At 39.6% G+C, this 21,927-nt stretch overlaps 2 protein-coding genes across 10 annotated transcripts in view; both read right to left on the minus strand.

The window, feature by feature from the left end:
• The window catches only part of DNM1L (dynamin 1 like), a 37,172-nt gene extending 30,451 nt beyond the window's left edge, over nt 1–6,721 (minus strand). For 2 of the 4 annotated variants that reach the window (XM_050323481.1, XM_050323479.1), the window contains exon 1: nt 6,488–6,709. In XM_050323481.1, coding sequence (XP_050179438.1) covers nt 6,488–6,589 — 102 coding nt within the window. In that variant the 5' untranslated portion in view covers nt 6,590–6,709. Of the gene's footprint in view, nt 1–6,487 lie in introns of all 4 variants that reach the window. The other 2 variants (XM_050323478.1, XM_050323480.1) reach the window with 2 other exon arrangements.
• Nucleotides 6,722–15,479: 8,758 nt separating this feature from the next.
• Nucleotides 15,480–21,927, minus strand: part of FGD4 (FYVE, RhoGEF and PH domain containing 4) — a 109,577-nt gene continuing 103,129 nt past the window's right edge. For all 6 annotated transcript variants that reach the window (XM_050324364.1, XM_050324367.1, XM_050324365.1 and 3 more), the window contains one exon: nt 15,480–21,823. In XM_050324364.1, the coding sequence (XP_050180321.1) occupies nt 21,566–21,823 (258 nt within the window). In that variant the 3' untranslated portion in view covers nt 15,480–21,565. The remainder of the gene's footprint in view (nt 21,824–21,927) is intronic.

Here is a 21,927-nt window from a genome sequence, read left to right on the forward strand (position 1 = left end):
GCTCAGGTTGAGCAATTGACAGAGTGAACAGCTGACTGTTGGCTATTTCAAATATTATTAAATATTATTAAAATTATAATGGACTTGTATCAGCTACAACAGATTTTTAAGTCATCTCACAAGAATCTCCTGCCTTTCTTTGTCTACCTTTGGACTTCATAATCTCTTTGTGGAACCAATGCACAATGCACCTGTGGGAAAAAACCTTTGTAAGGAAATATGTCCAATAAAGTACTGGAAAACTTCCAAAAAGAAAATCAGTTGAAAGGGGTCTAAAACTTTGCTCATTACTTTTGCTAGGATAAACTGATAACTTTTGTACTATCTCATCAAATAGTAAACAAAGGCAAAGAACTCCTGCAGCACAACACAGATTTACTACAGGACAGGACAAGGAAATAAAGGGGCAGTGATATCAGTACTCGCTATGACTTTTCAGTGGCACAATGACGACAAACATTTGAGGACGACAAACATTTGAGAATGAAAGTAAGAAACTGTGAAGTAGGAGAGATTTCTCAGTGAGACCTAATAATTACTGAAGAATACTATTAAGAAAAGCAATGCATCTGCTTTGACACCCAAAGTGGAATGGTGGTAATTTTGCAGTTTCTGTCATACAGGAACTATAAAAGTCCTCCTTGTTAAATCTTGCCCTTAGCAATACACACATAAACAATTCACTAAATTTTCATTCTCATTATTGGGAAATAGAAGCTAATGCATTCTTGCTAGAGATCTCATCCACTGGAGTATTACCCAGACAGGTGCTTTGAAAAGAAGTTACTTGCAGTAGCTACCCTGGAAGAGTTCAGCATGCTAGAACTGAAGAGCAGCAATATTTTTTTTTCTTTTTTTATTTGCAAACATGAATTACTCTGAAATAAAAGGTCAGCATACAATGCATTTCCAGAGTAGTTCCACAAGGGAACTGCTTTGCTTGGAACAGCTATTATGACAAAATTTTCCTATTCAAACTAGGAACACCCCAAGCTAAGCTGGTTCTAAACAGTTAACAAATTTAAAAATTTATTTACTTATCAGAAGAGAACGTTAAAGCTGTAAGCAGGGCACGATGAATTATTTTAAGACATTGTTTGAAACAAAATTACACTTCTAAAAGATGCAGAAGAATTAACACGGTGATCCCAACTCGAGAAAGCAGTAAAACCAGCACAATGCACTGCTCATTGTTGCAAAATACATTTCACTATGAAAGAGCTTGTCTGAATGACAAGATGTTGTTCCTTCAGGCCATTCCCCATTTAGCTGAATAGAGAACCTTTCTGAATCACTCAGGAAGAAACTGAAGTCACAGGAACTACCTCCACATAAAACAGCTTAAGTACTAATAGTAAGGAATGCCAGAACTGGCACAGTTCAATCAAAATTCTTCAGAAATCCTGTACTTACACCATATCTAACTCGTGCCAAAAGAGTATTTGAAGATTCACATATCAAAGCCAGATAAACTGACCTTATTCTACTAAATTCATGACTTGCAGTAAAGTGAGCCAAAATAAAGCCAATTTGTATCTTCCAATTTAAAAAGTTCTCAACAACAGAGATCTGGGGATTTTTCAAGAACTTCACAGCCATTTTCTCTCCAGATTCTGAGAAACATTTCCCAGGCTGTCTGCTTTAATACTCTTGCCTTTCACTTTCCTGAAAACATTGTTTCTTTTGCACTGTTCCTGCTGGACAACATACGAGATCCATCTGGTTTAATTAACTGCAGGTTTTCTAAGAAAGATAATTGCCAATCAGAAGATGAACCTGACCCTGGCAATAAGTAGGGAAAAACAAACTAAAAAAAAACCACAAAACTGGGGAGAGGGGGAAATGAACAAAAAAGGAAAAAAAAAATAGAATCACAACTTCATTCACATCCTTCTACAACTGTGTATTCTGTGCACTCTTCCTACTCTTCCAAAAAAACCTGTGCATTTGCAAACAATAAAATTAGTATCTCCATTTAAACTACATTTATTATTGCTTTAACATGAAATGTCTGTAGAGCAAAGATGCAGGATCAGAGTTACTAGACCTATTATTTTATTTTAATTCATATGAAATCTGCACACAGACCCAGTGAAAATGCCATCCTTCCAATCTTAGAAGCCTTCAGGACCTAGAAGGTGCAGCTATTCAGAACCACAAAGAGCCCTTCGGAGAAAAGAAACAGCACAACACTAAATGTTGTTTGCACTGTATAATATTACCAGCAAAACTTATATCATGTCTGGTAAATGCAAACAGCTAATTAATGTCAGCCACACTTTGCTGCTTGCCTGAAACACACACCAGAACAGTCAGGGCATGATTTGACACGAGCAAAGGATGGCAAAAAGGAAAACAGTTACGCCCAAAACCAGATCCAGTAAATGTCAGATATCAAAGCAAACAGAAAAAAAAATACCCAAACCAAACCCAGAAGTTTGCAAAACATTTGGGAGAAAAACAAGCTCTCCCCAGCCAGTGCTGACATTATGCTCTAGTTATGTGCCCTTTTACAAATGTAGGTAGAAATGTCTTTTTGCATCTGCTTGAAATCCCAGTGGGAAAAAAAAAAAAAAAGGAAAGAAATTCCCAAGCTGAACTTAGCCTGGGGTTTTCCTGGTCTCCTAAAGTCTCTTTCACCTAAAACTGGTTTTTTGCCAACATAATGTAGGCTACACCGAATGAGCTGAAGTAGCTTAAATTTCTGTTTCCCTGACAGGGAAAGGTCAAGGAAGCTCCGTACAGTGCCTGAAACCGAAGATCAAGAGGCCAGTCTCAAATCAGATGCTTTGCATCCACTGGATTCTTCTCCTTATCCCACCCAGGACTGTTACAGTAGCTTCCCATTGCTGTGAACTTCTTAACAGACAAGTTATCATCCTCACTGTGTAGCTTAATAGAATATATACTTATTCAAGGGTATTTGCTATCTCATATCGAGAAACCTTCCTCCTTGGCAACAAAAAGTGCTTTGGTCTTGAAATATCAAACATGATACTTATTCCAAACAGGGAAAAAAGAAATAAATGTAACATTCATCTGTGAGCCAATCCCAGGGAATCACCCAACAGAACAGACTATGTTAAATATTGTAAACTACACCTCCCTATTTAAAGTCCTGAAACTGTATTAACCAAACATTAAGCAAAAGTACTCTATAAACGCACACCTGAAGGTTCACTTAAAAATCTCACTGTGAATTTCATTAGTTGTTAGAGCCATTTCCCCACAACGTCTCAACTAACTCAATTAGCACTACCACATGCAAATAAAGCCCAGAGAGTGTTTTTATAATGTCAGTATTGGAAGAATTTTGCTACTAGGTTGATGACTCCTAAAAACCCAGAAGGTATTCCAAGAACTAATGACCTCCCCCAAAAAAGCCAGACAATTCATTTTTACATGCCTCTAGGCAGATATTTTGTTGTCTGGTTGGTTTTTTTAAATTTTTTTTCTAAATCTCATGGCCATTTTTGTAGTGTAGACATTTAATTTTTGTGATATGTACCCTTAAAATACAAAAGGTGATAACTACCCAAACTGCTTTTCTTCCTCTTGCCTCCTTTTATTATAGTTTTAATGTGTTTAGTTGAGACACTTCAATACCACCTTGTTATCCCTTACAAATACAGATCACAAAGTATTTGTATAAAATACATCAGAACACTGAGTGTTACAGCATTGTTGAGCAAATATTGTTTATATAATATTCCCAGCATAGATGGGGTTTTTTTTTGCACTTCTGTAATACAGCTCTAAAAATAGAACTGAAATACTGAATTGGGGAAAAAAATAGAACACCTCTCTGGGAATGGCAGAAAAACCCTGAAACAGTGAAGAAAAATTGGCAGGCAAAAGGTGTCCTCTTGAGTTTCATCACCAGCAGAGTCCTGAACTTTCCTAATAGATCCTGCATTAGGAGACAGAAATAACTTACACAGTATTTATGTGGAGAATGGGAAGGAATTCTCATATGGCCAAGTCATGGGAAAACAACTAGAAGTGCAAGAGATCATTTGAATGCGTAAAATTTGCTGAGGAGTATTTTGTAGTTATTACCAAAAAGTATCTAGAAAGAGGAAAAATTAAAACATTACAATTGCTCAGAGAGAACATGGGAAACAGAAAACACTCACAGCTAAATTAAGGCTTATAAGCTGTTTCTAGTTCTACATATTCTAGAAAAGAAAGAATTAACTTGATGAACAGAAGTAAAAATAAATGAGAACTGGAGAAAGACACAAAATAATACAAGAGTAAAGAAGAGAGAGAGGAGACAGGTGAGAAAAATAAACAGCAAGCACTACTCAAGAAAGAATTTTTCTTCTCCTTGCTGAATATATAAAAAGGTCATTTAAGAAAAGCAACTGGCAAATTGGAAGGAAAAAAAGCATAGTTCAATTAACAGAGTTACAGGAACTGGCAGCATTTCTTTCCTACAAATAAAAATGGAGGTGCAAAATTTAGAACTGCTTATTGTGAATGTTATTCAAAGAAGAAAAAGTGAAGCATATGCCAGTAGGCTACAAACAAATCAGCTCTGTGAACAAAACTAAAGGCCGAGGCCGTGTATCACTTAACCAAAAATATCTCAAGAAACAAGACTGTCTCAAGGCACATTTTAAAAAACCAAGGCAGCAAGCTTCCAGCAACAAAACTATCAGCTCTAGGGCCATATTTGAGATTTCTCCAGAAGTCTGGTCTGCAATAAGCTAACTTCAAATGAATAAATGAATAAAACTTTATTTAAATTAAAACTAATTGCATAAAATAACCATCTGTGGAATCACCATGTGGGTAAAGACTTATTTCTCCCAACAACCCTGACTAAACACAAAAAAACCCCAAGACACAGCTTGCTAGAGATTTTGGTATGAATTTTTCTGGAGTCAACAAAAGAGTTGGTTTTGGCACGATAGGAAATTTCATACTATCTCAAGGAGGGTTATGAATATACTGAAAACAGCACTAAACAGACATGGATACCGACCAGGTAGACTACTGAAGTCAAACGCATGTCAATAATGCCTTAGCTCTCAGTATTTACTTATAAAAGTATTTACACTTAGGAAAAAGTAACTAGGAACAAGTTGTTTCAAAGTATTTTTAAAAAATGCCACTTCAATGCATTTCATAAAGTGAAACTTCAAAAAATACTTTCTTAATCTTACGCAGAAAATGCCACACCTCTGCACTGCACTTTCTGTTGTAGATCTAAACTGAAACACAGAAATAAATAATTAAAATACAGCTTGATTGTATAATTTTTAATGTAATGAAGATTAAATGTTTTCATAAAACGATTTACTCCTATCAGCCACAACATCAGCCAGTGTCTAACACAGCTTACCAGTGCAGAGTCCCTCCCACCCAATCCAAGTATTTTAGATCTAGTCTATTAAGCGGCTGATACAAAGTCAGTGAACCTACCCGATGTATACTGGGAAAAGAGAATGAATTACTGCTGGTTGCCTCACAACCAGTTTGACACTGCAGCTGGCTTGGAGCAAAGCTATTCCATGCTTCAGCAACGTGCAAGCTTAAAAACATACAACTCACGTTTTAGGCCATATAATGAAACCCCTGACTGCAGAGCAGTTGGCATTAAGGTCTTTGGTAGGCAAGCTATTGTCTCGTAGCACAGCACACTCAATAGATGCTGTCAATGTCACAGGAACGAGAAATCCATTAGCTTCAAGTTTTAGTTCTGTTTAACGTTTCATTTCCTATTCCCTTATGCCTGCTGCAGTCCTGGTCAGGCATATTCAGCTGCCAAAAGTTCTGCTGGAGAACAGCATGCCATTTGAAGAGATACGAAAGGCTCTGAGCTATCTCCGAGCCCAGCAGCAGCACCGCAGGGCTGAGACACACACGTTGCAACTGTTGCAGCCGACAGCAGCCGGCCTCGCCTCTCACCTTCCGTCCCCATCACGGGCTAGGACAAAGAGGTCCCAACGGCAGGAGAACCGGGAGCAAAGGGAAGTGATCCACGCCTGCAAGATGCCGGTCCGCTACCACATCCCTTTTATTCAGCCCTGGCTCCCCGGTGGCTGCCGGAGAAGGGAAGCCCCGGCCCGAGCGGTCCCGCTGACGCTCCGGGGCGGCCGCCGCTCCCCGGGTCCCCCGGCGCCACCCACACCCCCGCTGCGGGGGGCCGGAGCCACGGGAGAAGGGTGCCCGGCCCTCCCCGCAGCCCCTCCGGAGCTCCTCCGTCGAGAAGCGCCCAGGGGCGGGCGAGCGGTGCAAGAGGCGCTGCTTCCCCGCACCGTGCGAGCGGCGGGGAGGCTGCGGAGCCCGGGGAGGGAGCGCGGGGAGGTGGAGGGGACGCGGCCACCGAGGGCGTCCCGCCCGCCCTCTCCTGTCGCGTCCCCCCGTGCCCTTGGCGGGGGCAGCCGCGGGGCTGCAGCGGCGGGGGCGCGATGGACGCCCCGACTTCACCCTCGGCCCGGTGAACGCGCCCGGCCCGGCCCGGCCCTGCCCAGCTCACCTGCGTGCCCACCACCACGATCTGCGGCAGCTGGATGATGTCGGCCCCCACCGTGTTGAAGACGTCCTGCAGCTTGTTAATGACGGGGATCAGCGCCTCCATGGCGGCGGGGGGCGGGACGGGCCCGGCAGAGGCGGCGGTGGCGGACGGACGGACGGACGCGACGGGCCCCGCGGCTCCCTCAGCCGCCCCCTGCGCCTGCCGCCATCGGCGCCGGCCCCCGCGCACGGCACGGCCCCCGGCAGCCCCCGCGCGCAGCGCCGCCGCCGCACGGCATCATGGGAGGTGTAGTCCGTGAGGGAGGGCGGGGCCTGCCCCAGCCCCGGCTGGGTGGCGGCGGGCGCGCACCGCGGGCCCCTCCCGGGATTGGGTCCGTGTTTTGGCACGACAGTGCTGATCGTCTACAGGGATCACCCGTGGCAGAGCAACTCACAAGTGCACAGACTCACAGGATCAAATGGGTTGGAAAAGACCTCTGAGGTCGTCGAGTCCAACCTATGACCCAACACCACCCTGTCAACTAGACTTTCCTCAGACACCTCCAGGGGCGGTGACTCCACCACGTCCCTGGGCAGCGTATTCCAACGTCAAATCACTCTTTCACCTTTTCCAGTTTCTACCCCTGTGTAGAAATTCTTCCTGATATCTCCCCTGGTGCAGCTTGAGATTATGTCCTCTTTTCCTGCCCCTGGTTACCCAGAAGAAGAGACCAAGCCCCAGCTTTCTACGACCTCCTCTCAGGAAGGTGTAGAAAATGATAAGGACTCCCCTGAGCCTCCTGCAGGTTAAACACCCTCAGGTCTCTCAGCCACTCTTCATAAGACATGTGCTCCAGACCCTTCACCAGCTCCATCACCCTTCTCCTGACCCGCTCCAGCGGGTGCCACAGGCAGCCCATGTAGGGCGGGCTGGCCTCATCACCACTCAGAGTTTTCAGCAAACAGCAGGGAGTAGCCACATTTATTTGAAGTGCTACGTTTTGTAAATCCCTTGAAAAACAGCAAGCAACCGAAGATGTGCCCCCGCTGCCCTCATCGCTGCTTCACCAGGTCTGGCGGTGCTCCTGCCTGAATACAGCAAGGACAGGTGCTGAATGGCAAATTGCCAGAGCTTGGCAGCATCTGGTGTCACAAAGCCAACGGAGCGCAAAAATGAAATAGCTGGGGGTGGGGAAGAAGCATTATAGAGGTCTCTTAGTGGGGAGAACAGGACTGAAGAAGACCAGCTCTTACAAACTGTTCAGTGAAAAGAATGTTCTTCCATTTCTTTTCACATATTGAGAATTCACATATTGACAGTGGACACGTTTAAAACACAGCTATATTTATTCTGTTCGCTTTCTCATGGATATTTTTGGTTTTGCAAGACTCTCAGATAATCATCTGAAATTTTGTAACTAAGATGTATAATAGTAGGCTTGTTTGAGGTGTCTGGCACATCTTGGGAAGTAGGAAACTGTGTGAGAACTAATACTCTGCTGCGTTACAAAAAAAGATAGAATGAAAGCAGAGGGTGACTTGTGATGTGAGATCACAACAAATAAGCTGTCACATCTTCAAATGTCTTTCCCTTGAGTGCTTTTTCTCAAAGATAAATTATGAATACAGTGGCACTGAGTTTAATTCTGAATTTGTCCTTTCTTGTAAGTCAACAGAGTAAAAGTGCTTCTAAAAGTTTGGAGTTTTGGATGGCAACAGAATTTGTATTCTTAGTTTATATAAATTAATCTTTTCCAGTCTTCATGTCTTGAAACACTCTAATGTCGAAGGAAAGAACAAATTCACACTGCTTGTCAAGAGGGCTAATATTTTGTGATAAAACCATAAAGATGGCTGAGCACATTGAAACACTTAAAAATTAGTGAGGAAAACAGTTAATGTGTGTAAAATTTTGTGAAGAAGGTCCTGAACGTCCTGTTGGTGAGGGGTTCTTGTCATAGCCATACAAACATGATTGTCCAGTAGTTTTGCCCATCAGCTTTCAGCGTGTCACAGCCAGTTGCTCTCAGAGTTCATTAATACCAGAAGGCCATTTGGCATCTCCCTCTTCAGCTCCCAGGAAAATAGCAACTGTTTCCTGCATTGTACATCTAATTCAGCAAATAATCTTTCTGAGGGGTTTGCTGTTTCCTATCTAGCTTCATTTTCTCTCTCTCCTTGAGTCCCTGGAAGGAAAAGAAGAAAGGAAGAAAAGAAAAGCATCCCAGTTGTACAGGACCAGAAGCTGCTGGCACCCAAAGCACATAGAGAACAACCAGCTTATTTCTCAATGTGAATCTCTCTTCTCCCTCTGCTTTTATTTTGACATATGATCTCATGGACACCACTGTGAAATGGAGCAAGTGCATCCTGGTTTATATTTTAATTTAGGCCAGAAGTGGGACATCTCAGAAAGAATGTAGAACTGGAAAAGGGTCAGAGAGGGACAACAAGGATGATGAAAGGTGTGGAACAGCTTCTATATAAAGGCCAACTAAGTAAGCTAGAAGCTTCACTCTACAAAAGAAATGGAACGGGGTAGCAAGGATCAGAGGTCTGTGTAATCATTAGCAACCTGGAGTGGGTGGAAGAGCATCAGATTTCTTTACTCTCCCGTCCAATACAGGCATTTTGGGAACATCTAATGAAAGTAGGAGCCTGCTCAGAACAAAACAAAGACAGCCCCTCACGGGTGGGTTGGTGACCTCTAGAGCACCTTGCCAAAGGATGTTGTAGACAGTAAAAGTTTAAATTGCTTCAGGTGGTGTATGGACAAGTTTAAGAGAGAGAAATGTAGTGCATTCATATAAAAAGCTATGCAGGAATCAAATCTAGCTCTGGATGTTTCTGAGCTGACAATGGGTGGAAGCTGGGAGAGTAGCCTGCAGAACCACTGTGTGTGCTCGCCCTTCAGTCTGTCCCACTATGGCTATTCTTAGAATTTTATCAGTGTAATATTTCAAGAAGCATACAGAGGAAATATCACTTGCAGAACCAAGCTGAGATAACCTAGCCTGCCCAGAGTAGATGTCAAAAGGCCTATCAGGGGCTGGACACACAAATGGAGAAGTACAAAGCAGATGAAGGAAGTGAATTAATAAAGAAATGCAAGAAGAAAGTATTGAAGAAGATACAAAGCTAAGAAACATCAGAATGTGAAGTTTAACACATTTTACATTTCTGGCTAAAAAGTAAGAGCCGGAAATACCTTCTGATATGAAGTGTCACGTCCTGCACCAACTTACAAAATCCAACAGTTACCTCAACCCAGCTGAGGACTGTGCCAAAGCAATAAATATTTTACAAGCAATGGTTAGCTGTAGCTTTAACTTTCCATGGCTGACTTACATTGCACAGAATAAGAAACTCAAAGATCTGATAAAAGGCAGTATTAGTCAGACAGGTTATTTACTAAAAGTTAATTGATATGAGGACACAGGAACTGCCACACTGAATCTAACCTGGTATCAATCTGCCTCAGGACATCCTCTCTAAAACCATCCGGCATCAGCTGTCTGGGGAAAACATAAAAATGCAGTAATAAGATCTTCTGATTCCAAAACTCTATATTAAATAAATTTGATATTGCTGTAAGATCTGAAATAGACAGTTCAATATTTCTTCTGTTTTATGTTCCTGGAGATGAGATTGCTTTATTTACCATATAATAGGGGTTTTGTCCTGTCACACTAAATTCTTGGCTCTAATGACAAGATCTGACAGTAAATTTCATTATTTAATTACACATTGTGCAAAAAATCAATTTGGTATGACTTTTGTATTTGTCATCTTCTAATTTCATTATAAGCCTCCTTGGTTTTATGTTTGAAATCAGGAGAACAACATTTCCAGTCTTACTTCTCCATGATATGAATTTCTTTTTAGTTTTGCAACGTCATCTGCTTCCATTTTTGCTTGGACAGCTGAGTCTCTTTCTATGGGCATACTGACAGTAATGGACAAGTCATTTGCCATTTAATTCATTTATGCCAGACGAAGAAACCACAAACTGGCACCTCAGCAAAGCGTATTTTCCTGCCATCCTATTTGTCTAGAGAATTATTACCATGCTGAAGCATACCAAGTACGTAACGTGGCATTTGTGCTACATACAGTCATACTGCTTTATAATGCACAAACACTATTAGCAAAATACTTCTGTACATTATTCTTTAAGTAATGTCACCTTTTGCAGCAATTACATGAGTCTGGCAGAGCCTGATTTTTATGTGAAGCCAAATTGCATGGTGTTTCTGTATTCTCCAGAGCAACCTCATCACAGAAGTAACTGTAACAGTTTCTTATACCAGACATCTGCACAACGAACACCATTAGAAGCTGCCATAAATAAATTCCTGAAATCCCTTGACAGAATGACTCTGTTTGGATGTTCTGCACAGATATCCCAAGCTGATATATTCTAAACCTTGCCCTCCTTTTTTTTTTTTTTTCCCCAGAAGAAACAGAAATCAGAGGCTTGAAATCCACAGTCCAGGGATTCTGCTGAATTGGCAGTGTGCTCTCCTACGTGCTGGCTGTAAGAAGGTCATAGTGCTGAAACAAATTCCTTAGGTATGAGGAACTTGTTACCTGTGCTGACACCCAGTCTTTGGAAAAACAAAATTATCCTGGGGCAGAGGTGCAACTTTGCTGGACAACATGGTGAACTAAACAACTGAGAGTTCTTTATATTCTCTTACTCTGTCCACTGGAAAGTTATTTATCTAAATTCATTGGATATTTGGGGTGTCACACAACTGCTGGTAAAACACACCTGTGGAACAAAAAGCAGTTTCAAGTTAAGGAAGGGGAGGGCACAAGAGTTTAAGAGGCATAGGGCAAACGCAGCAGTCAAACCTCATAAATCAGTAACAAAGCCTGAGCACTCTGGTGTTTGTAAGACATTTGCATTTCTGGCGAGGCCAATAGAGGTAAAAGCTTCAGTTGGAGATTAAAGTAATCTCTGTATCGTTCTTAACTGCTGTATAACAGTGCCCTCTCCCCCCTGCAATGGGTGTGGTCAAACTTCTTGAAAAAATAAACACAATAGTTAATAATTGCTTCAGTAAATTATTTTCCCCACTCCAGTGGTTTGCTTTCCAATTGTTCACATGAAGACTTGTTATATAAAAGGACCAAGATTTGGGGAATAAAAGCAATAGGCTTCTGTCTGCTATGAAGGAAGTGACCTTAATTGCTGAACAAAATGCACACTTAGCATTCAGATGAGGTAATATAACTAGAGAAGAAAAAAACTTACCCCAACCAAACCTTACCTCAACCAAAACTTGCTGGTATTCATGAAGAAATTAGCTTGTATCTTCTGCTTCTGGATCTAGTAGTTTAAATAAGGCTATCTTCTGTGGACTTTTTAGATAAAATAGTGTGGCAAGATGATAACTTTTAAATTTTATAATACACATTTTCTTGGGCACCTGCTTGTGATTGGCACCATTTTAAGTTTAAATTTGAAATGTAACAACTGAGCATATGTGATTTACATCATCATGCCCTGCTTATAAGACTAATGGATACTTTATTTATCTAAAGCTTTTTAGTTCGGGTCAGTATTGCAGTTCTGGAATGAACACTTGATGTCTCACCTGCCATGCTTTGCTTTGCATCACAGAGTTGTCTGGGAGTACATGAATGCAAGTCTTTTCATGTGAAACAGAACTGTGAGATGCACTTCAGCAACTAAAGGGCATTCAGTTAACAGGACCACCCTAGTGCTAGTACAAAATTGAATTCTAAAATACAACATAGGTAAGGCAGGTCTTTTGTAAATGTTGTGTCCCTGAGCCTTGAGCTAAAAATTTGGATTCCCTTTGCAAGTCAAGAAACATTCAAGTAAGGTGCAACAGGCACGGCAGGTAGTTCTACATAGTAGCTAGTACATCTAAACAGAACGACAGTTGAAATCGTATCTTCTTCCATTAATTTAATTTCACAAAGTGAGAAGGCTCCCCTATTCAGCAGCAATCAGAGCATAACCCCCATTTTCCTGAAGGAGGGACCTTTACCTAGAGTTTGGAAAAATGAGTTAGGCATACGACTCAAAACATGTTCAAAAGAGAGCACAAACGTCCAGCCTTGCTTCAAAACACAAGCTCACAGAGATATAAGTTCAATATCCAGTGGACCCAAGAGAGAGTTCATTTCCACATGTTCTCCACACAAGAGTGCTGGGACTGCCTGGCTCTGAGACAGCAATAGGAAGGAACTGTAGAGAACATGAGGCCACTGGAGGCCAAAGAGAGGGTAATCTCAGATTCTGCTCCCAAATCAATCTCTGCTTCTTCAACCATGTGCTATTTTAATACTGCAAATGCATAAACCAAATCCAGAAACCTCTGGAACCTTCAATTTAAATAGGGTAGATTCAGTAAACTAATACGAAGAAATTTTGGGATTTAGAAACTCAACTCCAATCAGCTAAGTCTTATCCTAGATTCCTAGTTAAAGCTCTGTTTCATAAAGAGATGCCTCAGACAGCAGAAATTTACTTCATTTAGCAAAAAAAACATATTCAAGTTTGGAGTTGAAATTTTTAATGAATTTTCTTGATAAGATCCTGATGGTTGGAGGCTATGTAAGTTCTGACTGGGGATAGCAGTCATTGAAAAAAAAAATCATTAAAAAAGAACCAAACTCCAACGGTAAAGATTATGGCTAACAACTGGAAAACTTACCTGGCTGTGTGATGTATTCTTCATAATTTAAGTCTTTAAATCAGGGAAAGTCAAGTAAAAGATATGCTATAACAGAAAGAAATGTAACAGTTTGAGATGACGGGCAGGTAGCACATCCTGCTCATGACACCAGTGTTATGCTTTTGAAACAGAAACAGCAACACAGACATGGTGTGGACCTCAAGCAACCAAACTCCACTGTGTGTATCCTGACTTTTTACATGAACTGGGTCTGGTGAGGCTAAATGTTGTCATGGCTGCCTGGGGCACAGGGCCAAGGAGGCAGAGAGTAACCAGCTCCCAGACAAAAACCATCGCATTCATAAAGATCGCTCCACTTTTCTATTAGACACACCACAGGACCCTCCAGAGCAAAAAATTTCTTTAAAGCAAACGAGCTCCAAGGACTGTGTTTGCCAAGGGCTGGTGTGCCATTTCTCTCACATCAGGAAGCTCATACAATGCCAAGAACAATTCTGTGATAATGAGGCAGTATTAGTCAGGCTCTCTGGGAGAGCCAGAGGAGACAACACCTACCACTTCCTTACCAACCCTGTACTTGATGGGCTCCTGGACAATTTGCTACCACCAAGAAATATCAGTGCTTATTAAACCTGCTGATTTAAAGGAATTAAGTAGGCTGTGATTACGGATTTCCTGTAGCTTGAATGTTTTTAATTGTGTTTTCTTGTTAAAGCACACTGTAGGGTAAATTCTGTTGTTTTGTTCCATGCAGAAGGCATGGCATTGTGTTTAATGAGGAAAATAATGGGTTTGGAGCAGCGTTAATCACAGTGGGGAAAAAAAATCAGAAAAATTAGTGGGAAAAGTTGCATAAATGGAGAGGGAATCATCAATTGCCGTGGCCCATTGGTGCTTATTTCAAATACTAATTTGTTTACTGTGTTTGCAAAGAGAAGAAGTAGAAACTAAACCAAATTCTTGAATGCAACTCCTTCCAGAGAGGAACTAACAGGAACTAACTCTGTTTTGAGAGAAGTCTTTTCTGCAATATCGTGCCCACCTGCAGAAGAATACCAAGAATAAATCAGATACAATCAAAACGGGTTTAATGTGTACAGACAATTGAAATTGGAGGCAACTGCAAATGGTTTGTTAAACCACACTTGGAAAAGGAGTAGCTGCAGCTTAAGTGGCACTTCCTTAAACTGAATCTATGCTTAGCCAGTGAAGGAACTTTGATTTAAAGAATCAAAGTTGTCTATGCTTAGGATGATCATCCAGCTAATTACCTGATCAATTTTTTTTTTCTTTTGCAGCACCGCTTTAATTCAGTGCACGAGAGATCATGCTGAGCAGCTCACAAAATTTACTGGTCACATTCTTACTAAAGAAATCTGGACCTAAACCCAGGATTGCAGGGACCACACCTTGTATCTTTCCTACCTAAGACATCATAGCATTATATAAACTCAGAATAATAAATATAATAAACTCAGAATACATCTTTCACAGACTTAGCAGTACTTGTGAGTAGCAGCACTTCAGAAAATTTGATACCAGTGTACCAAAGCAGATAGGTCCTTACAAGCACACACACAACTGGAAATGCAGCTTAAAGATTTAATCAGCAAAGAGAACAGTAGGTGGACAAAAAACCAAACCAAACCAACCAACCAACCAACCAAACAAAAAAAAAGGAAAAAAACTTCAGCCAGCAATACTTATTTAATGATGCTTTTATTTTACAGGATACAAATTTCTTTTCTTTTTAAGTACTCAACATGAATTAAAGTGCTTAATTTTTACAATCCCCACCCCCCATTAGGACCAAATATACATATATTACAGAAAATATGTACAATATCTTCATTTTTTTTACATTCATATACTTATGGACCATAAAAATGATGACAAATTTGCACAACTTACAATGGCATTTATATTTCACCTTTTTAATATTATTCACTTGCTGGCAAAACCAAAACAAATTTAAACATCTTCCAAATATTAGTAATTTTTTAAAAAAGGGCTTTTGCAATTTGAACCAGAAATGTTTCCATAATGAAGGGAAATTAGCATGTAGAGCGTGTAATTCTGATGTCAAAAATTATCGCTGATCCAGCTCCTACTAAAATTAATGTATTAATCTGCTGTGAGGGCTGAAGAATAGAAAATTTACTGATAGAAAAAACAATATTTCTATTGCAAACTGTTCCCTAAATGCAATAAAATTTGGCTTCTTGAAGATACTAGGGCACATACATGCAAAAATGCTTTGATACAGTTCCCCCTTTTCTGAATGTTTCCACCATAAATAGTTGATGAATCTACGATGATGAACTATAAACAGAAATAGGCTGGTGTTATGCAGTGGTTGCAAACATGTTTTATTCAAAGAAATCTGCTTGGGGATTTCAATTGAGAAAAAAACCATATTTTACATTCATTTGTGCTAGGAAGAGGAAAGAGGGAAACAAATGCCATAGTTGAGCCTGGGAAGAAATTTAGTTGGGAGGTTTCAAAGGAAGCTGACTGAATGCCTTACTGGAATTTATATGTTTGTGGGGGTTTTTTTGTTTTCTTTTTTTAGGCTGAAATAGTAAACATGCCACAACAGCAGATCTACTTCTGTCGATTTTGTCTTCTGAAAAGCACACTCAACACAGTCAATACACATTCTTTTTTGAATGCAGCACAGTGTATTTTTTGATTGTAAAATACTGCTTGAAAACAAGTCATCTGAATAATAGTCTCAAATATATAAATACACATATATACATATACACACATACATATACATATGTGTATGTACACACACATGTAATCATTAAGTTAATGCTATGTTCTGTTAAAGGAAAAGGATTTAAGAAACAATCTGACTAGCAGATTAAAACTCCTATCCAAGGAACATACTTCACTACAGTCCCACAGGTCAGAACCAGCTAGGTAAATTCCTCACACCAACAGAGCTACAGACAAGAGAAAAAAAAAATATTAACTCCATATATTTCATTTCAGATTTCAAATAACAGCACACCACAGACTAAAAATGATACCCATTTCACCAGTGGATTTATCTTAGGGATAGTCAATTCTGCCACAAAATTATTTTTCTTTGATCATATACTTTTGGATATAAATTTCCAGCTGATTACATACACCCTTACATCAATTACCTCCAACTGAAACTCATCTGAAGTCCACCTGACCACTCTGACTCCAGATGAGACACTGTAAGTCAGCAGCAACCGAACTGGTGAAAGTTTCATCTTCCACAAGTGTCTTTATATATGTAAGGCAGATTCTAAGTGAATTTAAATCACTGAAGGTGGAATAGCTCCAGCAGGTCTATGCTAGTTTATACCAGCTAAAGATCTCTAAATAGACTCATGGAGAAAGCCCCTTTGTTATTGCCTAGATTTATTTCTACCTGGAATGTTTATTTCTTTCCTGAAAGCCTTTCCTTCAGTATAAGGAGCCACTATCCTCTGTTAATTTTTATTTAATTTTGTCTTTAAATGAAAAGCTGACCATTTTTTATACTAGCTATGTGGTGATGAACCAAAACAACCTGTCAATGTTCCACATCTTTCACACTTGATTTTTTTTTAATTATTATATATGTATATATATTTTTTCCTTCTGACTCCACTTGGAAATCTTTAGAGCATACTTCTATAATCTCACCTAAATTTTACTTAGGTGGTAGTGTATTTATTCTACATTTAATCAGTACCTTGTCTTCATCCATAATTTGAAAATATGAAGAATAAATCCCTCTTTTCTAGGATAGGGATTTAAAATCTTTGAGGAGATATATAAAGCACTTTGAGATAGTTTTGCATGAAAAGGTGCCACTATATATTTGTGTGCAATTAAAGTGGTTTCATATTCTAGGCCAAATAGAAGAGAATGTTTCTCATTCTCGATATCTATTTTGCACATATAAGTTAAATACATTTTGGAATAAACAAAACTACTCAGAGTAAAGGGATTTGAAAGCACTCGATGATGTAGGTTTTATAGCAGCTCTTCAATGAAGAAGGAGTACCTGATACCTGAAAAGAATTTTTAGATGGTTTGGACGAGTGACGCAGACATGCAGATGTCACGATACACTATTTTCCCATGGAGGGTAGGGGGGAATAAGTAATTTCAAAAAATATATTACTATGCTCCAAAAAATATTAATGATAAAATTAAGCCATTTTTCTGGTTGAACACAGATAAAACAGCACAAAATAACTTTTGATCTGCTTTAAATCACACAGAAGACTGATCACTTTTAAAGTGAGAAACAAGCATTTCTTGAACTCAAGAATTGCAAAGCTCAAATAATTCAGCAGAGCCATTCACACACATTCATGTATTATGAATGAATGCTCAGTTACAGTTTATTCCTTACACACACAGCTTTATGCTAATAAATTTAATGCCTTTTTTCTTTTCCTGTAAGAATTTAACAGTAGAAGGGGGAACAATTTCTACCTTGTTAGAATGATGGTTTTAATTTGACTGCTTCGGTCATAACCACTTAAGCCACAGCAGTTACAACCTTGAATTTGTTCCTCGGCAGTCATAATTTACAATTTAAAGTTTTGGATGCTGTAGGAGGGCTTGTCTGTGGAGAATGAAGAAAACAGGGTGGTTAAATTTAAAGCAATTTCTTCATCTTCTGATGCCCTTTAATATGGCTAGTACATACTTGTCCTACAAAATGCACACAGAACTGTGTGTTTGAGTGCCAAGGCATTCTGACTCAGAAGAGAACAATTCTGACCAAGCAACTGATTATGAGAACATGAAATAGGTTTCAGTAGGGTAAATAAAATACCCTGCGCTATATAAATTTTAATGGCTAAGAGCACACATGAGGCTAAGATCAAAATAAATAACTCCAAATGATTTCAAATTGTTTATGCCCGAACACAGGGCTTCAGCTGGGAGATGCTGCAACCATTCAAGCAGCTTCAGCTACTCAATACCACTACAACAATAAGGCAGCACCGAAACGGCTGCTTCCAATCATGTTCCTAATAATTTAGCTGGAATAGGGCTTCCTACTTGACTTAGAATTCAGTTTGCAGGAGCTTAGAAAGCAGAATGCATGCAGCACCAGTCTGTGTGGGATGTTGGTCAGCTGGAGGATAGGAAGGCTCTTCTAGTACCTGGAAGGGCTGGATCAATGGGTCAAGCCATCTGTATGAGATTCAACAAGGCAAAGTGCCAGGACCTGCACGTGTGTCACAACAACCCCAGGCAGTACTACAGACCTGGGGAAGAATGTCTGGAAAGCTGCCCAGTGGAAAAGGACCTGAGATGCTGGTCAACAGCCACTGAACATAAGTCAGCAGCGTGCCCACATGGCCAAGAATGCCAATGGCATCCTGTCCTGTATCAGCAATAGTGTGTCCAGCAGGATCAGGGCAGTGACTGTCCCCCTGTACTGGCACTGATGAGGCCACACCTCAAATCCTGTGATCAGTTTTGGGTCCCTCACAAGAAGAAAGACACTGAGTTGCTGGAGCATGTCCAGAGAAGGGCAACAGAGCTGGTGAAGGGTCTGGAGCACAAGGCTGATAACGAATGACTGAGGGAAGGGAGCTTGTTTAGTCTGGAGAAAGGGAGACTCATAGGGGCCCTTATCACTCTCTACAACTACCTGAAAGGAGATTACAGTAATGTGGGGGTTGGTCTCTTCTACTACATAACAAACAACAGGACAAGAAGAAATAGCAAGTTGCACCAGGGGAGGTTAAGTTTTTTATCAGGAAATATTTCTTCACCACGAGGGTGGTCAAACACCGGAACAGGCTGCCCAGTGAAGGAGTTAAGTCACCATCCCAGTAGGTATTTAAAAGATGTAGATGTGGCACTTAGGGACATGATTTACTGGTGGACTTGGCAGTGCTGGGTAATTGCTGGATTCAATGATCTTAGAGGTCTTTTCCAACTGAATCAATTCTATGATTACCAGTCATCCCATCATATTATTTTCAGTACAGCTCAGTCCATCTTATCTTCTAAGGCAACGTTTTCCCTTACACTCTACAACTTGACTATGGGAAACAGTTTTTATACATTGGCATATGGCAAGACAACTCTCCATATCCCACAACTGCACTTGAGGCTCTTGTAGAAGATACCCACTTTGGGGAGAGGGCCATTAAAGAAAGATAGCCACTGAGAGTTCTTCTTGCTTACCTGAATGTTCCCCCATCCCTCGCCAAGGAATACACAAGATGACATGTATTAGCTAGGGATACCTTGGCAAAGATCTGATGGTACTCACCAAAGTGAATCAAAACAGGCCTGAGCTGCCTATTAATAAACACAGCTGACAGCAGAAGTAACTTAAAATCTCTGAGAGAATTATAGAAGAGCTTGCACATCAGATAAAAGTAATACTAGGGTAACATGCAGAATAATCTGGACACGTGGAGCACCCAAGGAAGAATTCAGAACTGACATGCACCAAGTCAGCTGCAGAGTTAGTACTCTACAATACCGTGTCCTGATCAATACTAACACTGATGTAAAGCTTTGACAATTAAAGGCTATGGTAGATTTTGGATTTTGGCAGGTGAGAGCAAAATCCATCCTACTAACATTAAGTTGCATGACACTCTTCTTGTGAAGGAACAATGGACACTGCACGCTCATGTACACTTGACACTAAAAATTTAACAATCCCTTGTTAAATGCAAAACAAGTTGGGTTTGTGGTTTCTTTCCCTATAATGTCGCAAATAGAGTAAAGTGGGAATGGGAGTTCAGTGAGTACTTTTGGCAAACTCATTATAAAAAAGTAACAATTTAAATCTGCCCTCATATTACTAATAAAATTGGACTTTAACCTGAGCTCTTCAGCTTGACAGGATTTAAAACACAGATTGCAGATATATTGAGAAGACTCCTGCATGTTCTTATGACAAGTTGATTGTAGAAGTTACATATTTTTCCTACTTTAAGGGTTCAGAAAAGGAAAGACAGCAATGATTTTACTTGTCTACTTGATAGTCAATCACTACCTCTGAGTTTGTTGTATTTCATCCAAGGATAGTGACAGCAAAAATTTTGGGGAGGTCATTTGCCTCTACATATAAAAAAACTAACAGGAATGAAAGTTCATAAGGAACTTAATATTGTAAAGCTAACAAGTCCTTATTCACAGAAGCAGAAAACAAATGTTAGTTAACGTTAGTTAACACAACTTGAGATTTGCAAGCTCAGACTTCATACTGAATTTTTATAAAGCAGGCTCCACCTTACAACAATAATCCTTGAAGACTGTTGTCATAAATATTACAGGATCTAATCTTCTGCAAAAATTAAAAAACTTAAGTTCAAAGTGTTCTTTTGTTTCAATAACCATAATAGCAAAAGTACACGTTCCCAGCAGGTTATTAGAATCTGTTGCTTTTCTCAAACCACATATTGCATTTGAGTAACAAACTACTGCACTCTTAAAAGCTACCAGTGATAGGACACGGAAGAAAAGCGACTACTCGTTTAAAACACAACTGGAACTCATATGTCCATTGCATGCCACTTACATTACTGCTATTCTTTTGATGCATAAAAATATCATTAAGTGTCATCTATTAAAACAAGTCACTGAACAGTATTTTTCAATTTAGGACTGTGTTTAATTTCAAATAGAAAACATGCTTTTTTAAAATAAATTATTCACTAATAGGAATCCAGTATCATGAAATCAAAGCACAAATCAAGTATTGTACATTTTTAATACTGTACATATATTATATATATAGTTTTCTCATATTTTAGGCATTTATTTCTAGATTGAAAATCATTAGATTTTTTTGTTCCTTGATAAATTGAAACCTTAAAAGCCAATATACTGGTGAAAGCAATTTGCATTACTTTAATTAAAAAGAGACAAGTGAATATAACATATGTACAGATTTGTGGAAATCAATCTATCAACTACGTACATCAAACCAAACTGTCCCTGCATATTTAAGTACAGATCTATTTTGGCAATGTGGAGGTATATCTTTTATCCTGTTGCAAGTCCTAACATGTAAGTAGGAAGCTTAAAATATTTGCATTCTTAATGAAAGTAGCAAATGTTAACTGAAGAGCAACTGGATTTTAAAAAAAAAATTGCGTTATGACAAACAAGTAGTACAGTAAAGTTAGTAAGTATTTTTAATAGCATTCACATTTTTTAAAAAGTCTCTTAAATGGACCTGTACATCTCTTTTATTGAAAGAACATAAATATAAGAAAAAGATCCCTAAAAAGACCAGAATTTTTCCCGAACATAAAGTGCCAAGATGTGTATGGTAGTAAGAAGTTTATTTTTCTTTTTTTTTCTTTTTTTTTCTTTTTTTTTTTGATTGAGCAAAGAAAGGTTAACACAAAGGTTAACCACGATTTCAATTGAAATCTTTTAAAAATGCCATGTGTTCTTGAGCTTCAGCATTCAGATCTTTTAGAAGATTCAGGCTGCTCTTCTAAATTCACTTGCAGTTCATTTTGACATTCTGGTGTCTCACCTTTGACAGCTAAATGGATAACTTTTAGCCATTTCTGTTTCAGTTCCTCATTGTCAGCAGCAAAGCTGTGCACAGACTTAGACTGGGTCAGTTTGAAGCTGTGTGGGAGGTCAGCACTTCTTGGAGTGTCATCCACTGTATAGCCCAGAAGGGGAATTGTAGCCAGAGCTTTAACATCCTAAGAAGAAGAAGTTCTTGGTTAAGAACAGACAACTAATCTGCCCACTACCTCTTGTTTACTATACAGGCTGGTGAAAACACGTGGATCTTTCCTGCATTCCC

Source organism: Myiozetetes cayanensis, unplaced genomic scaffold (assembly GCF_022539395.1).
Source record: "Myiozetetes cayanensis isolate MyiCay16 unplaced genomic scaffold, myiCay2020 scf3, whole genome shotgun sequence".
NCBI classification, from domain to species: domain Eukaryota; kingdom Metazoa; phylum Chordata; class Aves; order Passeriformes; family Tyrannidae; genus Myiozetetes; species Myiozetetes cayanensis.